Source organism: Aulonocara sp. 'chitande type north' Nkhata Bay, unplaced genomic scaffold, assembly GCF_057382095.1.
Source record: "Aulonocara sp. 'chitande type north' Nkhata Bay isolate Kocher_YH1m ecotype deep benthic unplaced genomic scaffold, A_spYH_male_GT1.1 unmapped_scaffold_9, whole genome shotgun sequence".
NCBI lineage: Eukaryota > Metazoa > Chordata > Actinopteri > Cichliformes > Cichlidae > Aulonocara > Aulonocara sp. 'chitande type north' Nkhata Bay.
Window position 1 is genome coordinate 268,743 of NW_028234341.1, and position 20,774 is coordinate 289,516.

Sequence of the window (20,774 nt, forward strand, 5' to 3'; positions counted from 1 at the left end):
GTGCTTAATATAGTATTTCTGCTTTTTATAGAATTTGTGCTTAATATAGTATTTCTGCTTTTTATAGAATTTGTGCTTAATATAGTATTTCTGCTTTTTATAGGATTTGTGCTTAATATAGTATTTCTGCTAAATTATAGTATTTCTGCTTTTTATAGTATTTGTGCTAAAACATAGTATTTCTACTAAATGTAGTATTTATGCTTAATCATACTATTTGCATATTGGGGAATTCGTGGCTTCTAAGTCAACAAGTCATCCATGTCATATATCTCTAAAAATTCACATTTTAATGATAAATTGTCAACACTTGAAGATTCCCCCATCTCTTCTGAACAAAACGGTGCAGTGACCGTTCTAGCCCTTACGGTTAGGAAATTATAGTCATTTGTTTTGAGGGGAATCCTTAATGGATAATGTTTATATATATATATTTGTCTTTAAAACATCTTTGCAGACTGACTGTCCTGGACTGGTTGTTGTTGTTGTTTTTTTCAGGTCTGGTGAACTCAGCTCTTTGGTGTTGGTGTTCAGGAGTAGAGCCTTCTAATAATATTTATTCAAGTTATAGATTTAAAGTTCTGCGAGTTTTTTCTGTAGCAAATAAATATTGTATAGAATATTTAAAATCACCTACATTTTTGATGTTTACAATGCCCATTGTGTGTAATACTGGAATTTCCTACTACCCGTGAACGCCTCATCTTTTACCTGACTGCCGGACATCCGCCTTTCCGCACACTTCGCTGAGTCCGCTCTGGGTGAGTGCTGCTGCTCTGCTTCTCCTCTTCTCTCCTAAATGTTTATAGTCTGTTTGTGTGATTTAACGAGTTCTTTTAGTGATTTATAAAGCCAACCGAGGTTTAACTCATATTAGAGTAACACAGTGGTTGCTTTTTCTTAGTGAAACTTTGTCATTTTTGTATGTAAAAGGAGTGTTTGATGAGCTAACAACCCGATGCTAATGCCTAGCGCTCCTTTGAGCCCAGTGTGAAATGAAAATTTGACTGTGAACCACGGTTATTGTGTTGTTTTATTAATTACATTTGGTGTGTTTGTCAGTCTGTTACATAAGGTGCAGTTAGTTCTCTTCACAAATCAGTTGGTTAAAACAGCCTCATTCTTTATGCTGTAAAGTTTTTAACGAACCGCCATCTTAGATTCAGTGTCAGCTGTCGGCAAGATCAAAGGAGCCATTTTACCGCCTCTGACCGAACACGGGAGAAAAAGAGTCATGTGTGTGCAGGTCTTGTGGGTTAATTAAGACAAAGGAGGGGGGGGGGAGAAACTGAGGATTAAACATAGGCTATGTCCCCACATACACGGGTATTTTTGAAAACGGAGATTTTCCGTTTCTGTTTTAAAAAACAATCCCGTCCACACATAAATGCAGAAATGAAGGAGAACGCTGCTAGGAACATGCCAAAGCAGCAGGTGGCGCTATATTCCTAACCGTGTAGAAATGTTGGCCAATCAGAAGTCTAGAAGCCTCGGTGGGAAATGGTAAACAAAGATGGGGCATAGAAGCAGAACCGAGTCATATCTGTGGGGGGACAGTAACTGTGTGCGCATATGTAAGCATTTAAACACTGCAGAGAGAACAATTAACAGTAACCGTATTGTAGAAATGCATTTCACCGAAACAATAACGTTGCGCACAGTGTGACGTCAAAAAAGGCGCTGCGTTTTCCCCGTTTCCCTGTCCACACATAAATGCAAAAACGGAGTTTTCGAAAATATTCTGGCAAGCGTTTTTAGTTTTTCAGTGACCGAAAACGCCGTTTAAGTGTGGACGAAAGGTGCAAACGGATAGAAAAATCTCCATTTTCAAAAGTACCTGTGTACGTGTGGACATAGCCCAAGAATAATAAGAACTCCTAATATGTAGACTTTAATTTTTAAGAACTGTTTAACAAAGGCTTGTTTGTGCCAACCTAAATCTGCAGCACAGTTTAAATTCTCACTTTGTGGGAAATTAATGAAATAAACAACAGCCCACCTTCACATAAATAAAATATGGCAGTATATTATTATTAGTATGGTACATAGATATTTATTTTAAAACTACAGCATATTTACTATGATACTATGTGCAGTTGGTAATATTTTAGGAAGTAGAATTTGAATGCAGACCACCTCAAATATTAAAGCCTTAAAAATATGTCGTGCAGTTTTTCATGTATGAGTGTTTTGCAATCTTAAATGAGATGTAGACCAAAGAAAACAGAGGAGAGTTGTTGTTTGTATTCCAGCTGTAGTAAACAAAGAAGTTTAGTGAATCTTTTTGACAACAGAGAGTGATGCAGTATTGATGCTGATTTGAGTTTTCTGATCCTGTATTTTTGTTCTTTGTCTTTTGTTACACAGAGTGAAATAAAGCTTGGTTTTGCCTTTGCTGGTAAGTAAACAGTGATTGTAACTGAAGCAATATGAAATTGGGATTGTGTAACATTTTTAGCAATTTACATACAATAGTTTGGCTTTTTGTGATATCTTGCCATTTGCTCATGGGCAAAAACACATTTAGGATTTATAAGCAGTAAAGCCCCCCCCCCCCCCCCCCCCCCCCCCCCACTAGATCTCTGAGTGTCCCTAAAAATGTCCCTGAAGTTTAATAGGCCATTTATGTCTAATTTTAAAGGCTTATCAAAGCATTTCTGTAGTAATTATTGTTTTTATTACACATGTTAAGGCCATTTGAGACTCTGCAATTAAATTTTGCCCTCTTTAGACTAAAGTGAGTTCATTTTGTCTGAGGTACAGTGCTGGGAAAAGTCTTTCTTCCTTGCAGATTTATTTTGTTCATGCTTTTTTGTCACATGTTTCAAATCATCTAACAGGGATGATATGAATAAATACAAAAAAGCATTTTAAAGTGATGATTTCACGTATGAAGCAGAGAAAACCAAACCAGAGCTATCTGTTCTAATGTGAGAACATGCTGGTCTCTAATACCCAGCTGTGGAAGCCCTGATACGAAGAACTACCATCAAGCATTTATAGTATCAAGTATTATTTGTGATTGTTGCACGCTTTGAAACTGTGATGTTATCATTTGATCAAGTGTGCAGTGCGAGCAAATCATTGCTTGTGGTATCTGCTGTGTTATGTAATAGCACCAAAGTATTAGAGCTTTACGTTCATGAGGAATTTCTGTGGAATTGCAGATGGATAAAACGACACATCACCTTAATAAAGACAGAAATCTTTAATAAGGTGCAGAAAGAGAAGATGGGGTGTTTATAGTAAAGCTGTTGTAAACAAAGAATTTAACAGATTTTTTTTCCCACTACAGATTGTGATGCAGTATTGACTCTGATGCTGATTTCAGTTGTCTGATTCTGTATTTTTGTTCTTTTGTTACAGAGTGAAACAGAACTTCGGTTTTGCCTTTGCTGGTAAGTAAGCAGCAATTGTAACTGCAGTAATATGACATTGTCACTGTGTAACATGTTTAGCAACTTACCTAACGTAGTTTGGTTTTTGTGACATTACCATTTACTGATGGGCAAAAACAAATGGTCAGAATTTATACCTTGTAGCAGCAAAGGCCCCACACATGACCTCTGACTGTCCCTGAAGTTTAACAGGCCATTTGTGTCTGATTTTTATGTTTGAACACAAACAACTGTTTTTATACAGTTGTTCATGTTCTCCGTTTGTTTATGGATTTACCTAGCAGACATAACTATGAACGCATTTTAGGTGAGTTAGTGTAAGTGGTAGCTTAAACACTTAAGAGCACCACAGTTGTTGATTTATATCTTCACTCATATTCTGCTTATGTATTACATTAAAGTTAGACCACTATAGAAGTATTTTTGCCTGAGTGAACAGAAGTGGTACGTTAAACATTTAAGCAATAATAAAAGACTAAGAGAACTAGAGTTGTGAGTAGGCAATGTTGTGTATGTTAAAGCCTGTGTGTAATTTATGTACACTAAGTTTAAATCAGTTTCTTAATAAGTTGCTTGATACAATGTGTTTGAAAATTATATATAAAAGGGAAATATTGCAAAATACAAAAAGATTCCTGCCAACAGGTACAATGGAAGGACTTTTTATTATAATTTTTAAGAAATTAATTGCAAAAATGGCGTGCCACTGTTGTTACTATAACATGTCAGAATTTACATGTATTTTAGGATTTACATATTCAGATCAGAACTAAAACCTAATGAGGTTTTCCGTTGATTCTAACAGTTGTGGTTTTTCCACACTTTATTAAGCACTGACTTGTGATAGAAAATGATGGAGCTAAAAAGCCATAATCTGTACCAACAAATATTGGTGCCTCTTCTTTGCACTTCTGTAGTATGCATGCCTTTATTACACATGTTATCGTCATGTGAGACTCTGTAACTAAAGTTTGTCCTCTTTAGACTACAGTGAGTTCATAAAGGCTTGAAGAAATTGAGGATCTTACTAGTTATTTCATGTCACAGTAAATTGGATTGTGTGTGAAGAGGTTCAACAGTGTAAGTCATTAAACAGTGATCTGATGTGTTGTTTCCTTTCTCTAGGATACTGATCTGATCGTCGCAAGTCTGGTAAGTATAGGTTTTGTCTGCAGTACAGTGCTGAGAAAGGTCTTTCTTCCTTGCAGATTTATTTTGTTTATGCTTTTTTTCACATGTTTCAAATCATCTAACAAGGATGACCTGGATAAATACAAAAAGCAGTTTTAAAGTGATGATTTCATTTTTGAACCAGAACAACCTGGTCTAATGTAAAAACATATTGGTCTCTAATACCCAGCTGTGGATGCCCTGATAGCAACAATTACCATCAAGCATTTACAGTAACTGGTAATGACTGGTTTACATCACTGGTTGATTTTGGTCCACTATAATTTCAGAATTGTCTTAATTAGATCCAAACAGGACAGGCAAAAAAAGAAAAGAAAAAAGTCTTAATTAAGGCCCAATATAGGGTTTTCAAGTCATACCAAGTACCACGGTGGTTAGCACTGTTGCCGCACAGCAAGAAGGTCCTGAGTTTAATTCCAACATCAGGCCGGGGTCTTTCTGTGTGGAGTTTGCATTTACTCCCGGTGTTTGCGTGGGTTCCCTCCGGGTACTCCGGCTTCCTCCCACCGTCCAAAGACATGCAGCTTGTGGGGATAGGTTAATTGAATAATCCAAATTGTCACTAGGTGTGTATCTGCGAATGAATGTGAGTGCGAATGGTTGTCTGTCCCTGTGTGTTGGCCCTGCGACAGACTGGCGACCTGTCCAGGGTGTACCCTGCCTCTCGCCCTATGACAGGTGGGATAGGCTCCAGTGCCCCCTGAAAAGGATAAGCGGAAGCGGATGGATGGATGGATGGATGGATGGATGGATGGATAGGGTTTTCAAGTCATACCAAGTATCTTAATTTCATTAAAGTCCAGACTGATTCGTTTACACCAAGTGTTTTGTTTCATTCATTCAATTGGACTTGCTTGTGTGCTTCAGATCCTAAGTGTGATTAAACTTAAGCCCAGGACCTGATGAGTTGATGTAGGTCCTGAAGTAGTAAAGGAACTCTGGGACATCACAGTAACAGCACCATGTTTGACTTTAATGCTGGTGTTTTTCTCTCACTATAGATGATTCAGTTTAGTGCAGCTCTTGGTTATCATCGAGATATTATTAGGCAACTTGTTTTTGCCTGTTCAGCTACAACGTCTGGGAGGGTTTCTGTTTTCTGGGGTCTCCAGATCCTTAGAAATCTCTTTGTAAACCTTTACAGAACTATATGTGTTTGTTTCACATTAGAGCAGCTCACGACTAGCAGTTTAGGGACAATTAAATATTCACATAGGGCAGGGGTCTCAAACTCCACTCTTCAAGGGCCGGTGTCCTGAAGCTTTTCCACGTGTCCCTGTTACAAAACACCTGAATAACATTTGTAGGTCATTAGTGAGAGTATAGAATTTGACTGTGTTGAAGTGGCATCCCCGAAGACTGTTCAAATTTAAGTAATTTAAGTGTTTGGAAAAATGTACTTCTAAAAGTACTTTCATTGCATCATGTTCATTCACTCATGAGCTGCTATAACATGAATCAAATGGCTGAATTACCACCTCAGCATGCAGTCACGTTCTGTAGAGTTTTGCTAATGACCTACTAATGTTATTCAGGTGTGTTGCAACAGGGACACATAGAAAAGTTTCTGGACACCAGGCCTTAAGGACCAGAGTTTGAGACCACTGGTGGTAGGGCATGGTGGATTTCAAAAGCTTCTTCCCTTAAATCACTGCCTAAAAACTGCTTTTTGTAATTTGTCATAATGACTTGCAAAATATAGGTGGGATGAAAACATAAACATAAGACATTTTATAGTGGCCTGATATTTTTATCAAGGCTGTTTTTTGAAAATAATCCTGCCCTAATTTACAAAAGATGAACTGTCTGAAAGTCATGTTTGTTTGTTTGTTTGTTTAAGAAATGTGGGAATCTCCAGCAAAGATCTTACATGCAACAGCTCAGATACAGCACTCACTTCTGTTCTTTTTATCATGAAATGATCTACAAAGAAATTATCATCATACTAAATTATGGTAATTAGGCCTTTATATCAGCTATGATACGTTTATTATAGATTTAGTGTAGTGCTTATTGCTGTGTATCAAACATGCCCCAAATGTGACTGAAATATGTAGAAACTGCTGTGTAGAAACTAGCTGTCTCCAAATTTCTCATTTTGCCAAAATTCATACAGAGTGGCCTGAAACTGTCTGCTCTAACCTCAGTGTGTTGGTTTTGTTGGACCATATAATATTTACAGCAAGTTACTGTAGCAGCACGTCTTGGTTTGAGTTTAGACTTAGTTTATTGTTTTAATAGAACGTAAAAATGTCCTTATAACAGTTCCACCATCATTTGTTAAACATTGTCATTCTGTTCACTCCAATAATTTACTGTAGAACTCTTTAGTATTTAAAGCCCTACATGTACTGTATTTTTGAGATTATAAGGCATAATGTCAATAAACAAGCCTGTTTTTAAGGCAGATTAAGCCGAACAAACAGTCAGATAAGTCCAACTTTATTCAAGTCATTCACAACAACTCTCAACACTGTTCAGTTGTAACACATAAAATACAGAACAATACACTCACTTTTTCAGTTCATTCCTCATCTGCAAATCCATCAAACTCTTCATGGGTTGATCAGTTTGAAATCTGCTTCATAAGCATGTCTCTTAGCACGTGCCAGGTCCTTGTACACACACCATAATGTTATGTTGAAGCACCGTACGAATTACTCTGCGAGGGTCCTGACTATGGTAGCCATAATGCTCTGACAATACATCAAGCAGCGCAGCTTTGTAGCTTACCGAAGTATTACTAAAATATTTGACAGAATTTTGAGCGCTGTGTACCACAGAAATCCCGTTTGAGGTCAGTAAGCATAACCAGAATCGATACACTAGGCACATTGTATATTTTTGAGAAAATGACAGGATTTTAGGTGTGCCATATAGTCTGAAGAATATGGTAAATCCAAGCATATTGGAAATACGACTAATTCCAGTCCTTTTGTGTCTTACAGGTGACCTGCTGCAGAAGATCCTCTCTCTCTCTATCATTATAAGCAATTCTGTCTATCCTATCACTCTCCCAACTCTATCTAATTTGAAAGCCATTCTATCTTGTATCCCTCTATCTCTACCGCTCTATCTAATTTGAAAGCCATTCTATCTTGTATCCCTCTATCTCTACCGCTCTATCTAATTTGAAAGCCATTCTATCTTGTATCCCTCTATCTCTACCGCTCTATCTAATTTGAAAGCCATTCTATCTTGTATCCCTCTCTCTACCGCTCTATCTAATTTGAAAGCCATTCCATCTTGTATCCCTCTATCTCTACTGCTCTATCTAATTTGAGAATCCAAGTTTTCAGAAATCCTTTTCAGAATCCAATCTATCTGTTACAGAATTCTGAGAGATCTCTGCTCTCACTGCTCTTTCTTTCCTGTCTTTAAACTCTCTCACATTCAGTCATTTTGCTGGAAATTACAAGTTGAATATACAGTAGTAGAATTACAGTACAGTAGAACTTATAGTAGAAACTACTTACACAGCCCTACATTTGTCATTTTAATTTTGCATTAGACTTTAGTTTGGACTGCTAGTTTGGCTTACTTTGATCAATTGTATAAAATATCACCTTTTTATAAGTTTATTTGTAATAAGATAATCTGGTTATTTTGTAATACATACATTCAGATAAATAATAAATTAGATCCAGTCTGTTAGTCTGTTTCATTGGCTATAACATTTGACTGCAAGTTTATAGTACTATTATTTAAGGACAAACCCATTTTGTCACTCGGTGTAAGTATTCAGTTAGTATTGTCATCGAGAAGTGCCTGAGGACCCAGACTTCCTGTTTCCTGACTGCTGCAGAACATCCAGCTGAAGAAACCCCGTTTCTAAAAGAGGTACAATAAAACGCACCAAATTGTTTCCAGAGAACTTTGAATTTCCTTTATTTTTTGAGTTTGGAGTACAAATCAGCTTTTTAACATCTATTCATATATTCATAAAAACATTTTATAGTATAATAGTACATTTCTCAGATTTAACAGTAACTTGAGGAGTTAAAGTTTTTCTGTTTCAAGGTTCAGTTTTGTTTATATTTGTGTATAACCACATATAAGTTCCAGATTGTACTTCAGCAAAATGCCAAGAAAAAGTCAAAGGTCGCAGTCCCAGAAGCTTAGATGGCAAAAGCAGAAAGAACAGGTGAATGTTTCTCAGAGCAGTGAGCAGGTAAAGGTGTGTGTTTCAGCTTTTCCCAGCACAGAAGTGCAGAGCAGTGTTCAGACAGCCACAGTGTCTTATGCAGATGTGGTAAAGAGAAGTGTTCCCTCAGTGTCTGTCCCAGAGCCTGAAGTTATGCAGGTAATCCAGACTGAACCCCAGCTAACTGTACAAACACAGCATGATGGAGAGACAGCCACAGTGTCTTATGCAGATGTGGTAAAAAGAAGTGTTCCCTCAGTGTCTGTCCCAGAGCCTGAAGTTATGCAGGTAATCCAGACTGAACCCCAGCTAACTGCACAAACACAGCATGATGGACAAGCTCCAGTACAGTCTCATGTACAGGTTACAAACAGTGAAAGTCCACGAGTGAGTAGCGTCTGTGCTTCCCGAAGCCAGGCTTCTCCTAGGTATGGAAAGTACCGGAATCAGCAATGCATGGCTAACAGTTTGGTTTTCCTGTCATTCTTACAGGAGGATGAATTTATTACCAGAGCAGATCTAAACCGTGTGTTGGACAAAGGCCATGCCGTCTATTCAGATGCCAGACTGAGGTTTGTGAACAGCGTGTTTCTAGCCTGCGATGAACTTCCCTCAGTGGTCATCAGCCGCAGACACGAGTATCAAGTCGACATGTCTCAGTTTGCTCATTACGGCACATTTGATGGTACAGATCACTTTCCGAGCCTTGAACAGGGATTACAGTGTTTGGCTTCAGACATTCGCTACGCTTTGCTAGTCATGGGAGGAACAGTCATCGCTGTTAGCAGGCTGACTTCAGGTGAATATGCATATTTTGACCCTCACCCACGTAAGTCTACTGGTATGCCATTGTCGCCAAGTGTAAGTGGTGGAACTGCAGTTATGTTGAAATTCACACGTCTTAATGACATGATTGACAGGATCAAACGTTTGTACAGAATGTTCAGCATCGCACCAAGCTGCACTTATGAGCTACAGCCCATCGAGTTTCACAGTGAAAACGCTGCTGACCAAAGAGATGCTAATCAAACCACCGAATACAGACAAACAGCTACAAGTGCACCAGCACCAGCTTTAAATGAACGTGTTCATGAATTAAACTCCGAAATATACACTGAGCAGACACGGAAACCTGTGACCAAAGATTTAATCAGTGAAGTAATGTCATCCAGAGTTGATTCTTCAAATGAGACAGCTGCTCCCGGAAAAAAACATCCTTCTGATTATTTTGAAAAGAAAACCTCTGCATCTTCTGTGAGAGAAACTCCGGTAACACCAGATTCTGTTCCTCAGAATGATTCAAACAGTGCCTCCAGTTCAACTAAGATAACAGAGGAACTCTCAGATAAACTGCTGAAACGTAATAAACAGGAAAGGCAAAAAATGAGGAGAAGATTATTAGCCCAACAAAAGCTACCACAACGAAAGGAAAATCAGAAGACGAAAGAAAGGCAGATGTACAGGTTTGATGAAAGCTTCAAGACAAAGAAAAAAAACTCAACTAAGAAGTGTAATGATCCTGATCACAGACATAAAAGGAGTCTGTACAAAAATGAGCTGTATAAATTAAATGCTACCTATAAGGAGAAACACAGAGAACATTTGAGAAAGATGTATAGAGAAAGTGCTAAAATTAGAGAGAGAAAAAGAGAACGTGTCATAAGGACATATAGAGACAATCCCCTATTCAGAGAAAAGCAGAAGGAACGTATAACAAGAACGTATAGAGAGTCTCCCATATTCAGAGATAAGCAGAAGGAACGTATAACAAGAACGTATAGAGAGTCTCCCATATTCAGAGATAAGCAGAAGGAACGTATAACAAGAACGTATAGAGAGTCTCCCATATTCAGAGATAAGCAGAAGGAACGTATAACAAGAACGTATAGAGAGTCTCCCATATTCAGAGATAAGCAGAAAGAGCGTATAAGAAGAATATACAGAACTTGTGCTGGATTCAGAGAGAAACATAAAGCTTACATGAGGTCATATGTATATAACCTATATAAAAAAAGCGAAGATTTTAAACAGAAAAAACGATCTTATATGACTAAGCGTTATGGAGAAGAAAAACAATTTCAGCAACAACACAAGGACAATATGAGAGAACGAATGAGAGTAAAATATTGGAATGGTTTTTCTTTCAGACAGATGCATAATATCAGATGTGCAATGAATATAAAACGGAAATATCGCCAGATGCATCGACCAACTGAGACTTTACAGTGTCATCCAGAGAACACTTTAATGAATGAGGCCATATCTCGTTTCAGATCCAACATTAAATCAGCACCATCTTATGTTTGTACTGTTTGTCTAAAAGCTTCTTTTCCTAATCAGGTGAAAATCTGCAAAAGACAAAATTACTCAAAACACCAGACTGTAGCTCAGCAGTGTCTAACTGGTAAATATGTTCATGTGTGTGATGAAGCATGTAATGATCACTGCAGCTTTCCTGTTGAGAGAAAAAAAGAGTATATCTGTCACACGTGTCACAGTTCCCTCAAAAGTGGATGCATGCCCAGGCTTGCTGCTGTTAATGGTTTAGAACTGCAGGATATTCCAGCTGAACTTTGTGATCTCAACATTCTGGAGAGACATCTGATTGCCAAATGCATACCATTTGCTAAGATTATTCCTCTTCCAAAGGGGAGACAGAGACTCATACGTGGTAATGTGGTGTGTGTACCATCTGAGGTCCAACAAACAGTTGACAGTTTACCGAGGATCAGAAGCCAATCACAGATCATGAGGGTGAAATTGAAAAGACGACTGTGCTACAAAGGCCATCAGCTGTTCCAGACTGTCACCTGGTCTAAACTCATTCAAGCTCTGCGTAAACTGAAACAAATTCATCCACAGTACACAGATATTGTTATCAGAGATGATGCATTGCTTTGTGATCCAACGTTACCTGATGATGACAGCAGTGATGAAGCCAGCATGGCAAGTGATGATTATAATGAAGCAGATTTAATGGAAATTGACAACTATGAAAAAGATGCCCTTTTGTGCGAAAGTGAGTCTCAAAGTGACCAAGATATTAATATGCAATCCTGTGATGAACAACCAGAGGAACAAAATCCAGATGAACCAGAAAGTGATTTGAACAATGGAGGTTTTGCTCTAGAAAGTTGTCTGCAGCCTGTAGACATTTCAGAAGAGATTCTCTGTTTCACTGATAACACATATTGTGTGGCTCCTGCAGAAAGAAACAATCCTGTTAGCTTCTTCAGAACTCCTCATTTGGAAGCCATGGCATTTCCTGTGCAGTTTCCTACTGGTCAGAATACACTGGATGAAAAGAGACGTCTCAAGCTCACACCAAGTGCTTACTTCAAGTCAAGGCTTTTCAACATTGATGCAAGATTTGCTAAAGACACAAATTACCTGTTTTTCTCACAGTTTGTCACTGAAATACATTTGGCTAATTCCAGCATGACAATACAGCTAAGGAAAGGTAAAACTATGACCAAAGATGGACGCAAAATCACATCAGGAATGTTACAAAGTAAGACAGAAGTAGAGAAGCTGGTAAGAAATAAAGATGCAATCAGATTTATGCAGCCACTCAGAGGAACTCCAGCTTACTGGCAGAAAACTACCAGAGATCTATTCAGCATGGTTCGCCAAATAGGAACACCTCAGTTCTTTGTCACTTTCTCTGCTGCTGAGATGAGATGGCCTGAAGTGATTCAAGCAATAAAGAGACAGCAAGGTGAAGAGGTTGATTTTGAAGCCCTGGACTGGTCAGAAAAGTGTGAAATTCTAAGATCAAATCCAGTAACCACCATGCGAATGTTTGATAAACGTGTTGAGGCTTTGTTCAGAGATTTGCTTTTTTCTCCTGCACAGCCCCTTGGTGAGATCATTGATTACTTTTACAGAGTTGAGTTCCAGCACAGAGGTAGTCCACATATACACATGTTGCTGTGGATTCGAGAAAAGGTAGAAGCAGATGTGGATGATGACCAAACTGTCTGTGACTTTGTGGACAGATACATCTCAGCTCAACTCCCTGATCCAGAAAAACAACCTGAACTGCACAAAAAAGTCACTGAGCTACAAAAGCACAGCAAAAACCACACAAAGACATGCTTTAAGAGTGTGAACTCTGGTTGTAGATTTGGGTTTCCCAAACCACCAGCCACAAGAACAATGATTGTGAGACAGGATGAGGATTCAGACACTGAAGCTGCAAAAGCCAAACTCAGACCTTTGTTGAACCTGCTGAAGGAACCTGAAGCTGCTTCCCTCACCATAGAGCAGATTCTGTCACGATGCAACTTGACAATGAATGAGTATGAACAATGCCTCCAAGACATAAACAAGAAAACAGCTCTGATTCTGAAACGTGACCCAAATGAGTGTTGGATCAACAATTACAACCCAGACCTGCTTGAAGCCTGGAACTCTAATTTAGATGTCTCATTCATTTTGAATGCCTATTCATGTATAGAATACCTCTGTAAATATATAACAAAGAAAGAATCTGGCCTCTCTGAATACCTGAAGACAGTTATTGACAACTCTGATAAGAACACCGTCAATGAATGTGATGAAATGAGAGCTGTGATGCAAGCTTACTCAAAAAAGAGAGAAATCAGCGCACAGGAGTGTGTGACTCGAGTCTGTGGCCTAAAAATGAAAAAATGTTCCCGCAGTGTTGTATTTGTACCAACAGATGATAACCCAGTAAAAATGAGTCGGCCCATGAGCTTCCTGGAAAGCACAACACACGACAGTTGTAATATTTGGATGACAAGTTTGAGTGATAAATACAAATGCAGACCTGAGACCCCAGAATATGAGGAAATGTCACTGGCTGATTTTGCTGCCTTGTGCAGGTTGGTGAGTGGTCCAAATGAAGGAAAAGATGTGCTTCCTCTTCTAAACCAGCTTGGATTTGTACAAAGGCGAAAGAATGATAAACCAGCTATAATCAGATATTACCACTGTTCACAGGAAAAAGATCCTGAGCAATATTATGGTCGACTGTTGAGACTTTACCTTCCACACAGATCAGAGCAGGAACTGAAACCACAAGGGTTCCAAACCTATCAGTCCTTCTACAACTCAGGTTTTGTACGACTTCCATGTTCAGACCACAGTGAGTCTGTGAAAAGGGTTGTGAAAAGAAATAAAGACAAGTATGAGAAGAACTCTGAGGATATTGAGAGTGCACTGGAAGAGTTTGAACAAAATAGGGATGTTGTGATTGATGAATGGTGTAATCTTGCTCCTGAATCTGAAGTTGTGAGGCTGCAATGCGATGAGAATCTTCCTGAGAGACATTCTGATGATGAGAACGAACAGGAGAATGTCCCCGACTACAGTCGTCAGTCTGATGCTGTAACAAAGATCAGAGCCGTCAGAGAACAACCTGCAGTAGATCCAGCCGTGGTACGTGTAATGTATCAGAATCTGAACCAGAAGCAGGCCTGCGTGTTCTATGCCATAAGAGACTGGTGTATTCAGCGAGTTTGTGGTTTGAACCCAGATCCATTTTTCTTCTATATCAATGGTGGTGCAGGAACTGGAAAGTCACATCTGATTAAGTGTATTCATTCTGAAGCATCAAAGATCCTGAGCAGACTGCCTGCTAATGCAGAAGAAGCTGACATATCAAATCCAACTGTTTTACTGACTTCATTTACCGGTACAGCAGCTTTTTCTATCAGTGGCTCTACGTTACATTCTCTACTGAAACTACCCAGGAGTCTGAAACCACCCATTCAAGGACTTGGTAACCAACTGGATGAAGTCAGATCTGAGCTGATGAATGCTGAAATTATTGTTATTGATGAGATTTCAATGGTTTCAAAACCCCTTTTTGCTTATGTGGATGCAAGACTGAAACAAATCAAAGGCACTCAGAGACCTTTTGGTGGAATGTCAGTTTTAGCTGTTGGAGATTTTTACCAGCTGCCACCAGTGCGACAGTCTAAACCTCTCTGTGTTTACGATCCAGAACAGATTGACCTATGGCAGGAGCATTTTCAGATGATCACTCTAACCGAGATCATGCGTCAGAAAGATGATGTGGCCTTTGCAGAGATGCTGAACAGGATTAGAGTCAAAGAAAAGACAGATGAGCTTTCTCAGTGCGACAGAGATTTGTTGTCACAGGCTGTGACTGCACCAGAAGAATGTCCAACTGAGGTCTTACACATTTATGCCACCAACAAGAATGTGGAATCCCACAACACAGATACCCTGAAGAAGCTTCATTCAAACATCATAATCATCAATGCAGACGATTTCCAGAAGGATAAATGTACAGGCAGAATGGAACGAAGAGACAAACCATTTACAGGTGGGCGAAATGATTTACCTGACACTCTGAATGTTGCTGAAGGAGCTCGAGTCATGCTGACCAGAAACTTGGACACACTAAACGGTTTAGTCAACGGTGCTTTTGGTATACTGGTAAAGGTGGTGAGATCTGAAAATGATGGACACATAATTAAACTGGGGCTCAGGATGGACAACCGGCAGCCTATGAGACACAACCGCAGTGCTAATGCAGCATCTGATGATCTTGTTTACATTGAGAGAGCAGAGGAGAGTCTGAAGTTTAAAGGAGCGGTACGCAGACAGTTTCCTGTAAAGCTAGCATTCGCTTGCACAATTCACAAAACTCAGGGTCTTACAACACAGACAGCTGTAGTTTCAATGAAGAACATTTTTGAACCAGGTATGGCTTACGTTGCTCTCAGCAGGGTGACGTCTCTCAGTGGACTCTATTTGCAGGACTTGGATGAGAAAAAGATTTACGCCAATCCCGAGGTAACTGCAGCGCTCCAAACCATGAGACAAGCCAGTGTTGAGGAAATGATGCCTCTTCTTCAGGTCAGAGAAACAGCCAGCAGACTTGACACTCTTACACTGATCCATCACAATACGGAGGGTTTGCCATCTCACATCAGTGACATCAAGAGTCATCATGAAATGTGTTTAGCAGATGTTTTGTGTCTCACTGAGTCTCACCTTCAAGGCTCCTTTGTTGCAGACAGTCTTCATTTGGACGGCTACACCATGTTCAAACGCAACAGACATGTGTCCTACACAAACTTTCCTCACATGGCCAGCAGAAGTGGTGGGGGAGTTGTTGTGTATTTGAGGAATCATTTTCAGGTTCAGGTAAAACAGTATCTGCATAATGTCACTGATCTTGAGTTTTTAGTGTTGAAGGTTCAGGCTCCATTCCCTGCGCTCATTGCTGTTGTGTACAGACCCCCTGACTACAGTTTGACACCATTCATGCAAAACCTGGTAAGTCTTTTAGATTCACTTGAAATAATGGACTGTCACCCAATCATTGTGTGTGGAGATTTTAATGAGAACCAGTTGCAGAGTGGAAGAAAACAGATTCTGGAGCAGTTTCAGTCGAGAGGGTATTCACAGCTGATCACTTCTGCCACTACAGACAAGAACACCCTGCTTGACCTCATTTTTATTTCTCAGCCACAGAAATGTCTGTATTCAGGTGTTCTGAGATCATATTACAGTTACCACAACCCTGTCTTTTGTGTCCTGTCCTCGAGCCAATCATGAAGTCGTCTGGTGAGTTTTGAAACAATTACAGATCATGTTTGTTACAGAGTTTACTGATTGTAGAGCATGAAAAAGATTTTTCATTGAAAAAAGGGTCTTCCCTACTCTGTCTGTCAGAAGACCCTTTCTTATTGCAATGTTATTAATCATTTCACCAAATCATTGCTGAACTTCATGCAGAGCAGAGAACATCTGCTATCATGCACCTCTGATCTGAAATGTGCTGCAACATTTATTAAACCAACATCATTTCTTTTATTCTCATGTTTTAAATGACTAAATCTTTTTACTGTGACGTATGTAGCTCAACAAACGAGATCTTCCCCTCCAAGGGCTTGAAAATATGAAATAGTAAATAAATAAATCCCACATAAATGCAGGTATTTATATGGCTCACATGAATAAATACAGACAATTATATTTTCTTGATTATAGTAGCTTTTGTAGAATCAAAAGTTTTTGTGATGAATGAGGTTTTGCTTATCATGTTTTACAGGTAAAAAATGTCAAAAGTTATAAACTATCTTTAGGCTACCAGAGATGTCTATAATGATACATTATGTAGAGAAAAACATTAGTACAGCTTACAGAATATGTATAAAAACTGATTTAGAAGTAAATGGATAGTTTTCTGAAAGTTCCCGACTACAGTTTAACACCACCCACCCAGATCAGCCCCCAAGTGTCTATGTAATGCTGGTATGGTGTGTGAGTTTGACTTGGCCTTTATCCGGGTGGGTTTGGGTTTGGGTGGATAAAGGCCAAGTCAGAATTCTCTGAGCAGCTGGAAAAAGCTGCTAATAAACAAAGACATCAAAAAGTGTGGGCTTTAGGTGTAGCCCCCGCTTTCTGATGCACTAATTAGACTTAGTAACCGACACCCCATACCAGCATTACATAGACACTTGGGGGCTGAGCTGGGTGGGTGGTGTTATAAGCACGTGTTTTGTTAGATATATTTTTTCAGACACCATCTTCATGAACTGCTGAGCCAAACCTGATCCATCAGTGCTGGACTGCACAGATAACTACATGCCACAAGGAGACTGCTGTGTTATGAATTGCCATACCAGTGTGTCTTCAATGGAGAAGATGACACACCCATCACCTGACCTCCTGCCTGATCTGGAAACCATCATCATGCTACCACACTACACACCTCTGAGACCATCAATGATGACTCATACTGAGGAAACTGTATTTCCTGTCAGAGATGCTCAGTGATCCTCAGAGCAGAGAGAGGTATGATTCTTTATCTTTGATAAAAAAAAAATGTCAGTGTTTTTAATTCAATTAATTAATTAAAATCCTGTTTATTGCATAAATAATTCCACACTCAAATGATTATACTTGTTGACACTTTTTGAGTTTTAATTCACATTATGGATTACAAATCTATGCTTTTTCTACTCTGTCTCTCTGTGCAGGTATTGCTGTCTTCTGAGTTCTTCCGTGTCCCAACTGAGGCCTTCAAACCTCATTGCAGAGCTCATGTCTTTCCTCACCATCATGTGAGTGTGAGATTGCTCTGGATTCTGGTTATGTGGCCTGCAGCACCTATAAGGTATTTCAACATTGTTCATTGTATAACTTATTTGTAGTTTTTAGGGTTTCTACAGACAAAAAAAATGTTCCTTTTTCTGTATTTTTTAGAATAAGCTCGTCCAGTGTGCCTGCATTCCAGCTTCACAGAAAAGAACATCAGACACCAGCGAGGGAGGATAAGAAAGACAGACACAACAACATTGTCATCCCCTATGTAGCCGGTGTATCAGAAAAACTCAGGAGAGTTTTCTCCAAATATGACATCCCAGTGTACTTCAGACCCAGTAACACACTCAGACAGAAACTGGTTCACCCGAAAGACAAAACTCCTAAACACAAACTTAACAATGTGGTGTACGCTGTACAGTGCAGCGAGGAATGCCCAGACTTCTACATCGGAGAGACCAAACAGCCACTTCACAAGCACATGACACAACATAGAAGAGCCACCTCCACGGGACAAGACTCAGCAGTTCATCTGCATCTAAAGGACAAAGGTCAGTCTTTGAGGATGCCAATGTTCACATTTTGGACAGATGGAGGAGTGAAAGAAGCCATTTACGTCCACTGTGAGCGACCATCTTTAAACAGAGGCGGTGGTTTACGACACCAACTGTCTGCCATCTATAATCCAGTTTTGAGTTCCCTCCCCAGACACCGTAACGTCCACTCACATCCTGGGAGTGGGCGTGGGTGATTTCCTGACCTCGGGAAATCACATGATAGGGTGGGGCCAGGTTTCACAATGAGCTCACCCGAAACCCTGGCTGATTGGGACCCACACCCACTTTCACACCTTGGCTCATGTGATTAGGTAGAGGATCATCAGGGGGTTCTTTGTCCCTCTTTGGGGGGATACTCCCACTGGGTTTAAATCTGGGACTCTCCACCATTGACCCTTAGAACTGAAGAAGCTTCTCGGATGAGAGGTGAAACGTCTTCAAGGAACTCAAAGAAGTCCAGACGCTTTTCTTTCCAAGCTCCTTAGACTTCACTTGTGTTAATTACATTTTATTTGTTGTTGTTTTCTTTTAGATTTATATGCAGTGATTGGATGTGGTGGAGCTTTGTTAACCGTGTGGAAAACATCTGTTTGTGATGATATTTACAATGAGGCTTTAAGGTGACAGTTTCCATGTAATTTCAATCCTCTTACTAAGCAAAAACATGTTTGCAATTAACATATTTTTTCAGTTTTGTCTTTTGGATTTATGGTTAACATTCCTCTGTGACAGCAAATACTAAACTGGTCCAAGTAACCAGCATATCATTGGTCAAAGGCAAAAAGGACCACATGTCACACTAGCAATGAATTTTTGACTGTGTTTGTGTTAGTATAGAGTAGGTCTAACAGTGGTTTTCCACATCTGCTCTAATATATATAGATAATGGGTCAGACATATAAAGTCATTTTGAAAAGTTCATAAAGGTCATTTATATGTGTTCCTCTTTATCATTTTATATCAGGTCACACAGCTGACTTGAGTTTTGATCAGAGTAGAACCATAACATTCATGCTAATGGTTCTACTGTTTACAGTTACTTTATGATGGATTTCACCCTGGTCACAGCACTATGTGAAAAGCTGTTAGAGGTAAAGTTAAGCCAATTAATACATCATCATAAGTCACTCTCTAACGCAGGGAAGTGATTATTATTCACTGTAATTTATTCCACAACAATGTTCTTTATTTGATTCTTTAAATATGCACATCGATTGTTTAGCTCTGTGACTCTCCACACCTGAAATATATCACAATGTGGACTTCATTTCGACAGTATTTTGTAGATTGGTACCATATTTATCATCGAATCATCTTGTGCACTTATTAACTAAATGTTGTTTGTTTGTTTTTTTTGTTTGTTTGTTTGGGGGTTTTTTGTTGCCATTTTTACCTTTCACCAACTGTGTAAATTCTGCAATTTTACCTTGGTTTTGTTTCACATCAGTTTATCTGCTGGCTGGTATTCCTGTCTTCCTTCTCTCACCCCAACCGGTCGCAGCAGATGGCCGCCCCTCCCTGAGCCTGGTTCTGCTGGAGGTTTCTTCCTGTTAAAAGGGAGTTTTTCCTTCCCACTGTCGCCAAAGTGCTTGCTCATAGGGGGTCATATGTCATATGATTGTTGGGTTTTTCTCTGTATCTATGAAGCGCCTTAAGGCGACTTTTGTTGTGATTTGTTGCTATATAAATTGAATTGAATTGGTTTTCTTTCTTTTCTAATGTTTCTGGTCATTTTTCACAGTTAAACAAGTAACTTTGAGGTTACGTCATCGTTTTCAGCTGTTATCTGTATACATTTTTTTCCTAATAATTACATTTCTGCAAAATTATAGCAGTTCTGGTAAGTTGTAATATTTCTGCCAAGTTATTAATTTTTTAATAAATTATTACATTTCTGCTAAGTTGTAGCTTCTGGTAAACTACAACATTTCTGCTGAATTGTTATGTTTCTTCTAAGTTATTGCATTTCTGCTAAGTTATTACATTTTTGCTAACTTGATGTTCTTCTGCAAAGTTATTAAAATTTCAACAACTTTTTAAACACTGACTTTGATTTCTTCAGCTTCTTCAGCTATTTTCAACTATTTTCAGCAGACAGCTTCAGCTTTACAGTTTCCTCTAAGTGATTGCAGTTCTGCTAAGTTATTCCATTTTAGCAAAGTTCCTTTGCTTCTGCAAAGTTTTTACAATTTCTGCAACTTTTCAGCTTTTTCAGCTACTTTTTGCATACAGCTTCAGCTTTAAAGCATCCACACTGCATTTTCGCAGGAAATGCAAATTTTTCTAGTTATTATTATTATTATTCTTAGGACTTCCGTACACTTTTCGCCGTTAAACTACTTCCACAATTTTCAGCCGATTTTCACCGTTCAAATTTTAAACTATTCAGCTATTTTTGCTCTTTCCGGCTATGACTTTTGCTATTTTTAACTATTA

The 20,774-nt window shown here is 39.0% G+C and overlaps 1 protein-coding gene across 1 annotated transcript; it reads left to right on the forward strand.

Moving 5' to 3' along the window:
* The first annotated feature begins 8,670 nt into the window (after positions 1-8,670).
* On the forward strand, positions 8,671-20,379 carry LOC147300728 (uncharacterized). Its single transcript, XM_086284862.1, has 3 exons — positions 8,671-17,532; positions 17,718-17,854; positions 17,944-20,379. Exon 1 carries the CDS (start codon positions 8,671-8,673, stop codon positions 16,288-16,290), a length of 7,620 nt encoding a protein of 2,539 aa, XP_086140988.1. The 3' UTR covers positions 16,291-17,532; positions 17,718-17,854; positions 17,944-20,379.
* The last annotated feature ends 395 nt before the right edge of the window (positions 20,380-20,774 follow it).

What these genes read in the sequence shown, in the direction of transcription:
- LOC147300728 (XM_086284862.1), top strand. Translation starts at nt 8,671, where the DNA reads ATGCCAAGAAAAAGTCAAAGGTCGCAGTCCCAGAAGCTTAGATGGCAA.